The 13,143-nt window shown below is 46.1% G+C and overlaps 1 protein-coding gene across 5 annotated transcripts in view; it reads left to right on the top strand.

Annotated features, from left to right (window-relative positions):
* The window catches only part of DRP2 (dystrophin related protein 2), a 63,945-nt gene that overhangs the window by 19,829 nt on the left and 30,973 nt on the right, over window positions 1-13,143 (top strand). For 3 of the 5 annotated variants that reach the window (XM_030575727.1, XM_030575724.1, XM_030575726.1), the window contains exon 2: window positions 12,682-12,835. In XM_030575727.1, the coding sequence (XP_030431587.1) occupies window positions 12,728-12,835 (108 nt within the window). In that variant the 5' untranslated portion in view covers window positions 12,682-12,727. Of the gene's footprint in view, window positions 1-8,304; window positions 8,429-12,681; window positions 12,836-13,143 lie in introns of those variants that run through there. The other 2 variants (XM_030575725.1, XM_030575728.1) reach the window with 2 other exon arrangements.

Genomic DNA, 13,143 nt, shown 5'->3' with positions numbered 1-13,143 from the left:
GTGGAGATTTTGTAGGTGTTGGTCTCTGTCTGAGGGGTTAGAGCAGATGCGGTTGTACCTCAGTGCTTGGCTGTAGACAATGGATCGTGTGATGTGTCCGGGATGGAAGCTGGAGGCATGAAGGTAGGCATAGCGGTCGGTAGGTTTTCGATATAGGGTGGTGTTAATGTGACCATCACTTATTTGCACCGTGGTGTCAAGAAAGTGGATCTCCTGTGTAGATTGGTCCAGGCTGAGGTTGATGGTGGGGTGGAAGCTGTTGAAATCGTGGTGGAATTTTTCCAGAGTCTCCTTCCCATGGGTCCAGATGATGAAGATGTCATCAATGTAGCGTAGGTAGAGAAGGGGCGTGAGTGGACGAGAGCTGAGGAAGCGTTGTTCCAGGTCGGCCATAAAGATATTGGCATATTGTGGGGCCATGCGTGTTCCCATAGCAGTGCCACTGATCTGGAGATATATATTGTCATCAAATTTGAAATAGTTGTGTGTGAGTATAAAGGCACAGAGCTCAGCAGCCAGTTGTGCTGTGGCATCATCAGGGATAGTGTTCCTGACAGCTTGTATTCCATCTGTGTGTGGGATGTTTGTGTAGAGAGCCTCTACATCCATGGTGGCTAGGATGGTGTTTTCTGGGAGGTGACCAATGCATTGTAGTTTCCTCAGGAAATCAGTGGTGTCACAGAGATAGCTGGGAGTGCTGGTGGCATAGGGTCTGAGTAGAGAGTCCATATATCCAGACAGTCCTTCAGTGAGAGTGCCAATGCCCGAGATGATGGGGCGTCCAGGATTTCCGGGTTTGTGGATCTTGGGTAGTAGATAGAATAACCCTGGTCGGGGCTCTAGGGGTATGCTGATTTCTTCTGGTGTTAGTGTAGGGAGTGTCCTGAGTAGATGCTGTAGTTTCTTAGTGTATTCCTCAGTGGGATCTGAGGGAAGTGGCCTGTAGAATTTGGTATCGGAGAGTTGTCTGGCGGCCTCCTTTTGGTAGTTAGACCTGTTCATGATGACAACGGCACCTCCTTTATCAGCCTCTTTGATGATAATGTGTGGGTGGTTTCTGAGGCTGTGGATGGCATTGCGTTCTGCACGACTTAGGTTGTGAGGCAAGCAATGTTGTTGTTCCACGATTTCTGCCTGTGCACGCCAGCGGAAGCATTCAATGTATAGGTCCAGACTGTCATTTCGACCCTCAGGAGGAGTCCATGTGGAGTTCTTCTTCTTGTGCTGTTGGTGGGAGGGCACCTGTGTATCAGTGCACTGTTCGGTGTTGTCCTGGAAGTATTCTTTGAGTCGGAGACGGCGAAAGTAGGCTTCCAGATCGCCACAGAACTGTATCATGTTGGTGGGGGTGGCAGGACAGAAAGAGAGTCCCCGAGATAGGACAGACTTTTCTTCTGGGCTGAGTGTGTAGTTGGATAGATTGACAATATTGCTGGGTGGGTTAGGGGTACCACGATTGTGGCCACATGTGGCAGGTAGGAGTTTAGATAGCTTACAGTTCTTTTTCCTTTGTAGAGAGGTGAAGTGAGTAATGTAGATCTCCTGTCTTATTCTAGTGAAGTCCGTTTGTGTAGAAGTTTGGTTATTAATGAGAGTCTCCAGGTTAGAGAGCTCTTTTTTGATGTTTTCCTGTTTGCTGTATAGGATGCTGATCAGGTGGTTCCTCAGTTTTTTTGATAGAGTGTGGCATAATCTCTCATTGTGGTCTGTGTAGTATGTAGATAGCAGTGGATTTTTACCTTTAGTCCATTTGGTATGATGTCCATCCGTTTGCATTTGGAAAGGAAGATGATGTCTGTCTGTATTTGTGCAAGTTTCTTCATGAGGTTGATGGATTTCCACTCCATACGGCTAAATGCAGTGCCTTGCATGGTGTCAAGTATCAGAGGGGTAGCCGTGTTAGTCTGGATCTGTAAAAGCAGCAAAGAATCCTGTGGCACCTTATAGACTAACAGACGTTTTGGAGCATGAGCTTTCGTGGGTGAATACCCACTTCCTCAGATGCATGTAGTAGAAATATCCAGGGGCAGGTATATATATGCTAGCAAGCAAGCTAGAGATAACGAGGTCAGTTCAATCAGGGAGGATGAGGCCCTGTTCTAGCAGTTGAGGTGTGAAAACCAAGAGAGGAGAAACTGGTTCTGTAGTTGGCAAGCCATTCACAGTCTTTGTTCAATCCTGAGCTGATGGTGTCAAATTTGCAGATGAACTGAAGCTCAGCAGTTTCTCTTTGAAGTCTGGTCCTGAAGTTTTTTTGCTGCAGGATGGCCACCTTAAGGTCTGCTATAGTGTGGCCAGGGAGGTTGAAGTGCTCTCCTACAGGTTTTTGTATATTGCCATTCCTAATGTCTGATTTGTGTCCATTTATCCTTTTCCGTAGAGACTGTCCAATTTGGCCGATGTACATAGCAGAGGGGCATTGCTGGCATATGATGGCGTATATTACATTGGTGGATGTGCAGGTGAATGAACCAGTGATGGTGTGGCTGATCTGGTTAGGTCCTGTGATGGTGTCACTGATGTAGATATGTGGGCAGAGTTGGCATCGAGGTTTGTTGCATGGATTGGTTCCTGAGCTAGAGTTATTATGGTGCGGTGTGCAGTTACTGGTGAGAATGTTTCAGGTTGGCAGGTTGTCTGTGGGCAAGGACTGGCCTGCCACCCAAGGCCTGTGAAAGTGTGGGATCATTGTCCAGGATGGGTTGTAGATCCTTGATGATGCGTTGGAGGGGTTTTAGCTGGGGGCTGTATGTGATGGCCAGTGGAGTCCTGTTGGTTTCTTTCTTGGGTTTGTCTTGCAGTAGGAGGCTTCTGGGTACATGTCTGGCTCTGTTGATCTGTTTCCTTATTTCCTCGTGCGGGTATTGTAGTTTTGAGAATGCTTGGTGGAGATTTTGTAGGTGTTGGTCTCTGTCTGAGGGGTTAGAGCAGATGCGGTTGTACCTCAGTGCTTGGCTGTAGACAATGGATCGTGTGATGTGTCCGGGATGGAAGCTGGAGGCATGAAGGTAGGCATAGCGGTCGGTAGGTTTTCGATATAGGGTGGTGTTAATGTGACCATCACTTATTTGCACCGTGGTGTCAAGAAAGTGGATCTCCTGTGTAGATTGGTCCAGGCTGAGGTTGATGGTGGGGTGGAAGCTGTTGAAATCGTGGTGGAATTTTTCCAGAGTCTCCTTCCCATGGGTCCAGATGATGAAGATGTCATCAATGTAGCGTAGGTAGAGAAGGGGCGTGAGTGGACGAGAGCTGAGGAAGCGTTGTTCCAGGTCGGCCATAAAGATATTGGCATATTGTGGGGCCATGCGTGTGCCCATAGCAGTGCCACTGATCTGGAGATATATATTGTCATCAAATTTGAAATAGTTGTGTGTGAGTATAAAGGCACAGAGCTCAGCAGCCAGTTGTGCTGTGGCATCATCAGGGATAGTGTTCCTGACAGCTTGTATTCCATCTGTGTGTGGGATGTTTGTGTAGAGAGCCTCTACATCCATGGTGGCTAGGATGGTGTTTTCTGGGAGGTGACCAATGCATTGTAGTTTCCTCAGGAAATCAGTGGTGTCACAGAGATAGCTGGGAGTGCTGGTGGCATAGGGTCTGAGTAGAGAGTCCATATATCCAGACAGTCCTTCAGTGAGAGTGCCAATGCCCGAGATGATGGGGCGTCCAGGATTTACGAGTTTGTGGATCTTGGGTAGTAGATAGAATAACCCTGGTCGGGGCTCTAGGGGTATGTTGATTTGTTCCGGTGTTAGTGTAGGGAGCGTCCTGAGTAGATGCTGTAGTTTCTTAGTGTATTCCTCAGTGGGATCTGAGGGAAGTGGCCTGTAGAATTTGGTATTGGAGAGTTGTCTGGCGGCCTCCTTTTGGTAGTCAGACCTGTTCATGATGACAATGGCACCTCCTTTATCAGCCTCTTTGATGATAATGTCAGGGTGGTTTCTGAGGCTGTGGATGGCATTGCGTTCTGCACGACTTAGGTTGTGAGGCAAGCGATGTTGTTGTTCCACGATTTCTGCCTTTGCACGCTGGCGGAAGCATTCAATGTATAGGTCCAGACTGTCATTTCGACCCTCAGGAGGAGTCCACCACCCTATATCGAAAACCTACCAACCGCTATGCCTACCTTCATGCCTCCAGCTTCCATCCCGGACACATCACACGATCCATTGTCTACAGCCAAGCACTGAGGTACAACCGCATCTGCTCTAACCTCTCAGACAGAGACCAAAACCTACAAAATCTCCACCAAGCATTCTCAAAACTACAATACCCGCATGAGGAAATAAGGAAACAGATCAACAGAGCCAGACATGTACCCAGAAGCCTCCTACTGCAAGACAAACCCAAGAAAGAAACCAACAGGACTCCACTGGCCATCACATATAGCCCCCAGCTAAAACCCCTCCAACGCATCATCAAGGATCTACAACCCATCCTGGACAATGATCCCACACTTTCACAGGCCTTGGGTGGCAGGCCAGTCCTTGCCCACAGACAACCTGCCAACCTGAAACATATTCTCACCAGTAACTGCACACCGCACCATAATAACTCTAGCTCAGGAACCAATCCATGCAACAAACCTCGATGCCAACTCTGCCCACATATCTACACCAGCGACACCATCACAGGACCTAACCAGATCAGCCACACCATCACTGGTTCATTCACCTGCACATCCACCAATGTAATATACGCCATCATATGCCAGCAATGCCCCTCTGCTATGTACATCGGCCAAATTGGACAGTCTCTACGGAAAAGGATAAATGGACACAAATCAGACATTAGGAATGGCAATATACAAAAACCTGTAGGAGAGCACTTCAACCTCCCTGGCCACACTATAGCAGACCTTAAGGTGGCCATCCTGCAGCAAAAAAACTTCAGGACCAGACTTCAAAGAGAAACTGCTGAGTTTCAGTTCATCTGCAAATTTGACACCATCAGCTCAGGATTGAACAAAGACTGTGAATGGCTTGCCAACTACAGAATCAGTTTCTCCTCTCTTGGTTTTCACACCTCAACTGGTAGAACAGGGCCTCATCCTCCCTGATTGAACTGACCTCGTTATCTCTAGCTTGCTTGCTAGCATATATATGCCTGCCCCTGGATATTTCCACTACATGCATCTGAGGAAGTGGGTATTCACCCACGAAAGCTCATGCTCCAAAACGTCTGTTAGTCTATAAGGTGCCACAGGATTCTTTGCTGCTTTTACATATCCAGACTAACACGGCTACCCCTCTGATACTCTCTGCTACATATGCATAAACATCATTTGAACTTTGAAATATCCTAAACCTTCCTGCCTTCCTTCCCCTCCTGAATACTCAGTTATTCTTCCACTGTGCAATAAATTAGCTAACAAAAAAGTCATTAACCGTTCTAGCAATGGAGCAAGTATGTATTTGTATTTCCATTGCTACAGCTGGATAGTGGCTAAAAAGCCTTAGCTCAAACACTCACCAAATAAATAGTTCCGTTTAGGCCAAGACCCTGACTTGAAAGTTTTAGTCTCAAAGGAACATTTTTGAGGAAGATAATGATTGGAAATGGGGGGTTGTGATAGAAACAATTTCTTGGCCTTTCCTGGAAGCTACGCTGTGAAGGTATTGTATGTTCAGTACGTAAAACAAGTCATATAGAGTCTGAAGTCCAAAGTTTGGATCCAGTCCAAACTTCCCCAAAGACTGAAGGTTGCTTAATCTAGTTGGTTATAGAGCTATGAAACAGCCACACAATTTGTCTTGAGGTGAGAACTTCCCTGAAATTTGAGGGGGTTCGACTTAGGCTCATTTATAAAAATAAGGGCAATCAAATTGTATGTTTCTGGGGGCCAGAGGTCAGGCATGTGGTTTGTAGATGAATGGTCATCTTCCTCTCGGCCATGAGGTTGGACTGTGGCCAGAGGCAGGATGCCAAAAGAGATGGAGCAAAGGTCTGACTTCATTCAGCAAATCTACCTAAATGCTGGCACTTGAGCAAATCAACAAATGCTGCTGAAATGGGCTTCTGAATAGAAGAAATTCTGTAGACTAGATTCCTCAGTGAAGCAATAATCCATATTCTAGAGTTGGAAGCAGAACTGGTTTAGCAATGGTTATTAGTTTCTTTTGTCAGACTGCTTTTCAAGTCAGTACAATAGGCCAATCTTGCCCTTACTGATTTTGAAACAGGTGCAGCTTGATCAACAAGAGGAGAAGTGTGTGTGTGTGTGTGTGTGTGTGTGTGTGTGTGTGTGTGTGTGTGTGTGTGTGTGTTTTAAACAACCATCCAGTTTATCTTGAAACCACATTAAGCCGGCACCATTCCAGCATTTAAAAGTAATGCCAAGACCTGTACATTACTTATTTCTCAGCAAAGTGATTATTGTGATCTGAAATATAACTGGTCGCTGAAGGTATAATAGCTGTTTGAAGTCCTGGTGCAGCCTCATGAAATGCATAACACTATTGTCTGCGCATAGTTTATACTTCCTGTACCACAAACTGGGGGAAAGATTGGCCAGTTTCTGCTAGGGCACTCGTTACTAGGGAAAGGGCCGGTCAGCGTTATGGGGGAGGCCTGCACCATTGGAGAAAAGTCCAGCCTATATTACATGGGGATGTGTGCCCCAGGAAAAGGGCCAGTTATCATTTCAGGGTTTTCACTCATGTCTGTGAATTTTCACCAGCCCCTGTTCACACAGGCCTCAGCATATTTCCCTTCCTCTTCAGAAGGGCACACAGGGAACTCACTCATCTCACACCCAGACGGGTGTGACGGGTTGGGTCACAGAAACCCCTTTGGGACTGCGACCTGATGTGCTGGGACTACCTTTGAGCCCATTTTCCCTGTCAGCTTGGGATTTCAGTACCTTGCCTTGTTTGAGCCAGACACACCTGCCTGCTGCAAACAGAGATCCAAGTCTGAGCCATGTCCCCCACAAGCTGCAGGCTTAACTGAAAACAGCTTAAAAGTGCTCTTGTTGGCAGCACTCAGATACCCAGCTCCCAATGGGGTCCAAACTCCCAAATCAATCCATTTTACTCTGTATAAAGCTTATGCAGGGTGAACTCATAAATTGTCTGCCCTCTATAACACTGATAGAGATGCACAGCTGTTTCTCTCCCTCCCCCCCCCCAAGTATTAACACATACTCTGGGTTAATTCAGAAGTAAAAAGTGATTTTAATAAATATAAAAAGTAGGATTTTAAGTGGTTCCAAGTAATAACAGAATAAAGTTAATTAACAAACAAAATAAAATAAAACACACAAGTCTAAGCCTAATACAGTAGGAAACAATGCAGGTAAATGTCACCCTCAGATGTTCCCATAAGCTTCTTTGACAGGCTAGCCTCCTTCTAGTCTGGGCCCAATCCTTTCCCCTGGTACAGTCTTTGTTCCAGCTCAGGTGGTAGCTAGGAGATTTCTCATGCCTGCCACCCCCTTTGTTCTGTTCCACCCACTTATATATCTTTTGCACAAGGCGGGAATCCTTTGTCCCTCTCTGGGTTCCCACCCCTCCTTCTAAATGGAAAAGCACCAGGTTAAAGCTGGATTCCAGTTCAGGTGACATGATCACATGTCACTGTAAGACTTCACTACCCACTTGCCAGCACGCAGGTGTACAGGAATCTTACAAGTAAATAGAGCCATCTACAACCAATTCTCCTGGTTAATGGGAACCATCAAGATTCCAAGCAACCATTAATGGCCCACACTTTGCATAATTACAATAGGCCCTCAGAGTTATATTTCATATTTCTAGTTTCAGATACAAGAATGATACATCTATACAAGTAGGATGAACACACTCAGTAGATCATAACTTTTGCAAAGATATGTTACTTGGCATATCTAGCATAAAACATATTCCAGTTATGTCATATTTACACTCATAAGCATATTTCTATAAAGCATTATGGGGTGCAGTGTCACAATGGATTTAACTGTGCGGCTGTCAGGCCTGTGTGCCGCTCCGCAGATCCAAAGGGAATGCTTTATGGACAGGGTCTGATTAGGAGGTGGAGGCTGGAGATGTGTGGGAAACCCTAGTCACACACCCACAGTGTGTCTCTTCGTCCTCCACCCATCATCAGTAACGTGGGCTGCTTCCACACTCTGCACTCCCTGTGGTGGGGGGCAGAGTCCACAGAATGATTGATTAGTGCTGCTCTGAATAGCATTAATACAAGTTGTTTTTACACAGTGCCCCAGGAATAATCCGGAGGGGGTTGGGTTATACCAAAGGCCTAGATGTTTTCACACTCCCCAGTGCATGCACACTTGCACAAACACAATGCAGTCATCCATTCTGCACTCTGTAATGTGACTGCAGGTCCAGGGTCCTGACCTCTGCTCCATCTCCAGGGATGTGCTGTTTATCACTTCACTGCACAGAGAGGGCTGGGGTGAGATAAACAGCTGCTGATGTGATGGGTAAGTATTTATCTCTCTCCTCCACCCATGGGGGTGTGGCTCTAGGAAGCACTCTCCCTACAGAACTATGCCATAGAGAAAAGAAGGATTCCCAGCTGATGCAAGGCTGCAGCATCACACAGTATGGGAGTGTTCCTCCCTACAGTAGATTAGCTGATCTGTCCAGTCTAGTTTAAATATCCTGAATGATGGGCCTTCCACCCTTCCCTTGAGAGCCTATTCTACAGCTTCTGAGAGCTCACTGTCATCCTGATAGTCAGCTTAAATTTTGCCTTTTAATTTCACCCCAAGTGATTCCCCTCTCTCCTTGATGTTAACAGCCTTTGAATATCTGAAACTGCTCTATCCTTGTGGAGTGGCCCCTTAGCCAGGCTGTTATATGGTCATCATTTAAAACACTTCAGTAACTCAGTAATGGTCCCACAAGTTCCCAGAGTCCATGGAGCACATGCTGGTGGGCAGTGGAGAGCTTGTTGGTCAGATGGTGCCACCTGTCTACCCCCAGGACTCTTTTGGCATTCTCATCACTCCCACTGAGTATCTGTTTCTTTGTCCCTAGCTGGATGTCGTGTGGCTATTTGCTATATGCTAGAATTCCATGCTAGGCTTTGTTGCTGACATGTCACAGGAACTGTGAGTTGTAGAATTCTTGTTATCAAGCTTGTTTTAAGGTCTCTGTAGGGAGAGTGATGCAGAATCTACCTGTCTCTCACCGGGCATGCTGTTAGTGGTGGCAAAGGCATCCAACTAGCAGGGCTGTTGCTTGTATTTCCAGCCCTATCTGGTCTGTGGCTACTGAGTCAGAAAGGCTTTGTTCCATTATGGTGTTGCATAGGGCACTGTGAGGCGCTCTGCTTGACCCATATTACTCGTGAGGGATATCCACACAGCCCTCCTCTTTTCTGCATCAGAAATCCAGCTTTGTAGAGAGTGGGCTGCCTTCGCCATTCTCTTTCAATACAGCTGCTAGGGGACATGGAATCCATGCATGTCCTATAGCCCCAGAATTATCCCCCGACCTCTCTTCAAAGGAGTGACTGTCCTGTGCAGAAAGGCTGATCCAAAAGCAAGGTGCGGAGCTGATGTCAGGCATGGGAAGCCATGGTGCACTGCATATTCCAGCAGAGGGGTGAAGAGGAGTGTGCAGCCTGTAAAACTATAACCACATTGCCCCCACAGGAGCAGCTACTTAAGCCGTGGCCCATGGTGGGAGGACTGGCCAGAACATAACACTGTAACTGTTTTGTACTGTGCACTAGAGATTAATTAAGAAAAAGAAAACCAGACCCCCTAGTATCGCAGCCAGACTGAATGCATTATGGACTCTTTCATCAGTGGTATGACCCTGATTTTCCAGCCATATCATAGTGTTCACCACTGATTAATCTGTCTGTATATTTACTGAAGAGGATATCTAGGGCCTTAGACTTTCAGTTCCACTTTCAGCTGTGCTGCCTGGCCTGACCTATTGAGAGATGAATTAGGGGGACCAGGAGAAGACTATTCCCTTTTAGGAGTTTGTTGGGAGTGTGTACAGCAGGGATTGGCAACCTTTCAGAACTGGTGTGCTGAGTCTTCATTCATTCACTCTGATTTAAGGTTTCGCGTGCCAGTCATACATTTTAACGTTCTTAGAAGGTCTCTTTCTACAAGTCTATAATATAAAACTAAACTATTGTTGTATGTAAAGTAAATAAGGTTTTTAAAATGTTTAAGAAGCTTCATTTAAAATTGAATAAAATGCAGAGCCCCCTGGACCAGTGGCCAGGACCCAGGCACTGTGAGTGCCACTGAAAATCAGCTTGTGTGCCACCTTCAGCACCCGTGCCATAGGTTGCCTACCCCTGGTGTACAGGGAGATGTGGAAGAATCTGGTCTTAGCAATTTTGAAACATAAGGCAGAAGTCATCCATTGTTTCAGTGGAGTTACACCAGGTGTAATTTGGCCAATGGGGCTCAGGGAACTCAGGATCCTGGAACTCTAGCCATAAGTGCATCAAATTAATAACTTCCTCCAGGGCTGAGGAGGGGAATCACTGCAATGTGCAATATCTGACATTCATGCAGACGGGCAGGGAACGTTAGGGGACAGGACTGGGGGATTATCGGCGTATTGAAGAGCTCAGTACAGGCTGCTCTGTGGGAGATGGAGCCAGAAACTGCTAAAGGATTAAAATAAATCATAATAAGATGAGCTGTTCTTTTAGTGTGTGCGACTGTGGAGGGGAGGGAGTGTAAGAGCACGAGCAAACGGAACAGAGGCCTGCGAATGGAGAGACAGACACAGCTGTGGCTGGGGAACTTTCTCCTCACCTGGCTGTTCAGTGCTATTAGAGGCTTTGCAGAGTGTATTGCCTGCTTCTGTCTGATGAGAACCCATCAGAAAGTTTCTCAGTGCCTCAGAATGTGTGACAGCCACCCCCGCCCCCCACAAGGGAGGCAGCTACGCTTTCTTCCAGCTGCCTCACTTCTCCTTTCTCACAGACCCCTTTTGAAACAGCTCTTTTTATGGCTTTAACATGAAGGCTGGTGGCTGGACCTGTATTAGGATTCCCTGGGGAAATCCGGCTTTTAGGTGGTAGACCTGGGAGAGGGCAGAATCTCTTGACTCTGCAGTGGACATATGTGTATTCCAGGGACCATTCAGAAGTGGTGTGCTGAGTCTTCATTTATTCACTCTAATTTAAGGTTTCGCATGCCAGTAATACATTTTAATGTTTTTAGAAGATCTCTTTCTATAAGTCTATAATATGGAACTAAACTATTGTTGCATGTAAAGTAAATAAGGTTTTAAAAATGTTTAAGAAACTTCATTTAAAATTAAATAAAATGCAGAGCCCCCCCCCCCCCGACTGGTGGCCAGGACCCAGGCAGTGTGAGTGTCACTGAAAATCAGCTTGCTTGCCACTTTCCTGTGCCATAGGTTGCCTACCGCTGGCGTATGCACTACTTAGCCGTCCTTCCCCACTTGTCCATACATTTCAGCTCTTGGAGTGCTGCCCTGCACAGATATGCCCCACTTCACATTCATATTTGTTGTACTTTTAGCCCCAAGACGAATCCCCTCCGTTTGTGCTCAACTAGTCTGTTCCTCTCATGACACTGGTGCTGTCTTGAGGTTAGAGTTGCCATTTTTGTGTGCTTTGCCCGGTGATTTCCATGGGAAAATCATTTAATGTCAGTGTCTCTTAGCGTCCCCTTAGCTTTCTGTAGAACTGGACAAATTAATGTTGTGAGTGTTGATTTATGTTTGTAAAGCATGTTGAACTGCTCATAAAAAAAGTGCCATGGAAGGGCAAACCCTGATGATGCAACCTATGGGCTTTTCAAATTGTCTGCCTTGATCTATTCCCCCTTAGTAATGGCCCCAAACCCTGTGGTATCACAAATAGAAGCTGTAGTATTTTGGACCTGACTTTAGAATGTTGTTCTCCCTAAAATAAGGGCTCCTAGTTTCTCAGCTGCTTTGCTGCCTGAACTGAAATGCAGAAGCAGCACAATGGTCAAAAGAAAAGAGTGAGGTTAGTGGAACAGGTGAGATACCAGAGTTAACCATTACAAATGCCTTTTTTTTGGAGCAATAATGATCCATGATGGGTTTTATATATATAGTCTGTCTGTTTCTGTTTCTGGAACTCTAGACGTATGGCTTTACAATCAATTTTCCTTCCAAACACAGGACGTGTTTATTTTTCCTCTCCTTCTGATTTTTGAGGGTAAATGGCAACAGTGCTTAGTGCCCATGGCAGTTCTGGTCTCCTCCAATTTCCCGCTAAGCTCTATAGTTCTCTGTCTCACTTGTCATAGTCCAAAGAAAAGACATTTTTGCATGCTGTAGTATAATCTGTAAAATTCACAGCCACAGGGTTTTGTGAAGGCAGATTGCTTACAAAAAGGATTAGATGTTATATGAGCAAGAAAATGGCATCTTCAGTGGCATTAATTCTATGATATAAATGACAAGGCCTTTCAGTCCTCATGCTTCAGGGCAGAAGCTGATCTGGCAGGTGGGGTCAGGAAGAACTTTCCCTCCGTGGTTCAGTATTGTACAAGTGCATTGTGGAGGATATATGCCTTCCTGAGAAGCATCTAGGACCGGTCACTATTGGACACAGGTTTCTGGGCTAGGTAGACCTTTGGTCTGTCCCCTTATGGCAAGGCCTTTGTGTCTAGTTTTCTCCCTGCAACTCAGCCAGCTCTCCTGAACGGTGAGATCTGAGAGCTGATCCAGTGGATTTCACACTGTGTTTCAGGTGCCTGTGCCCAGAGAAGTCTCCATCCCCATGAACCTCCGTTCTGATGCAGCCAATGGTCATGCAGGGATGCCCCTACACCCTCCCACGATGTCATGAGCGGCATACAGCAGACCAGTCACATTACAGCAGCACCACCCACTCACAGTCTCAGGTAAGAGTGCTAGGGCTTGTTAACTATCACACTTTTTCTTTCAGTTCAGCGTTTTGGTGACAGTTGCCAAACTTCTGTATTTATAGCAAAGTGGCACCTCCTACATTCCTGTTAGTGGTGGAGCTGTTATTTTCACCATCTCCCCCTGTTCCCAGGTTCTACTTAGCGTATTCTACTCATATAGCACTTTCCAGATGCACGGTGCTTCACAAACAAGATGGGCTTGAGTTGCAATGTACAGTGTTGGGATCAGTTCTGCATTTCAAACCTCAACCACCAAAAATCATGTGTGCATATGTGTGTGTGGA

This window comes from Gopherus evgoodei, chromosome 9 (assembly GCF_007399415.2).
Source record: "Gopherus evgoodei ecotype Sinaloan lineage chromosome 9, rGopEvg1_v1.p, whole genome shotgun sequence".
Classification (NCBI taxonomy): Eukaryota; Metazoa; Chordata; order Testudines; family Testudinidae; genus Gopherus; species Gopherus evgoodei.
This window is presented reverse-complemented; position numbering and strand designations above follow the sequence as displayed.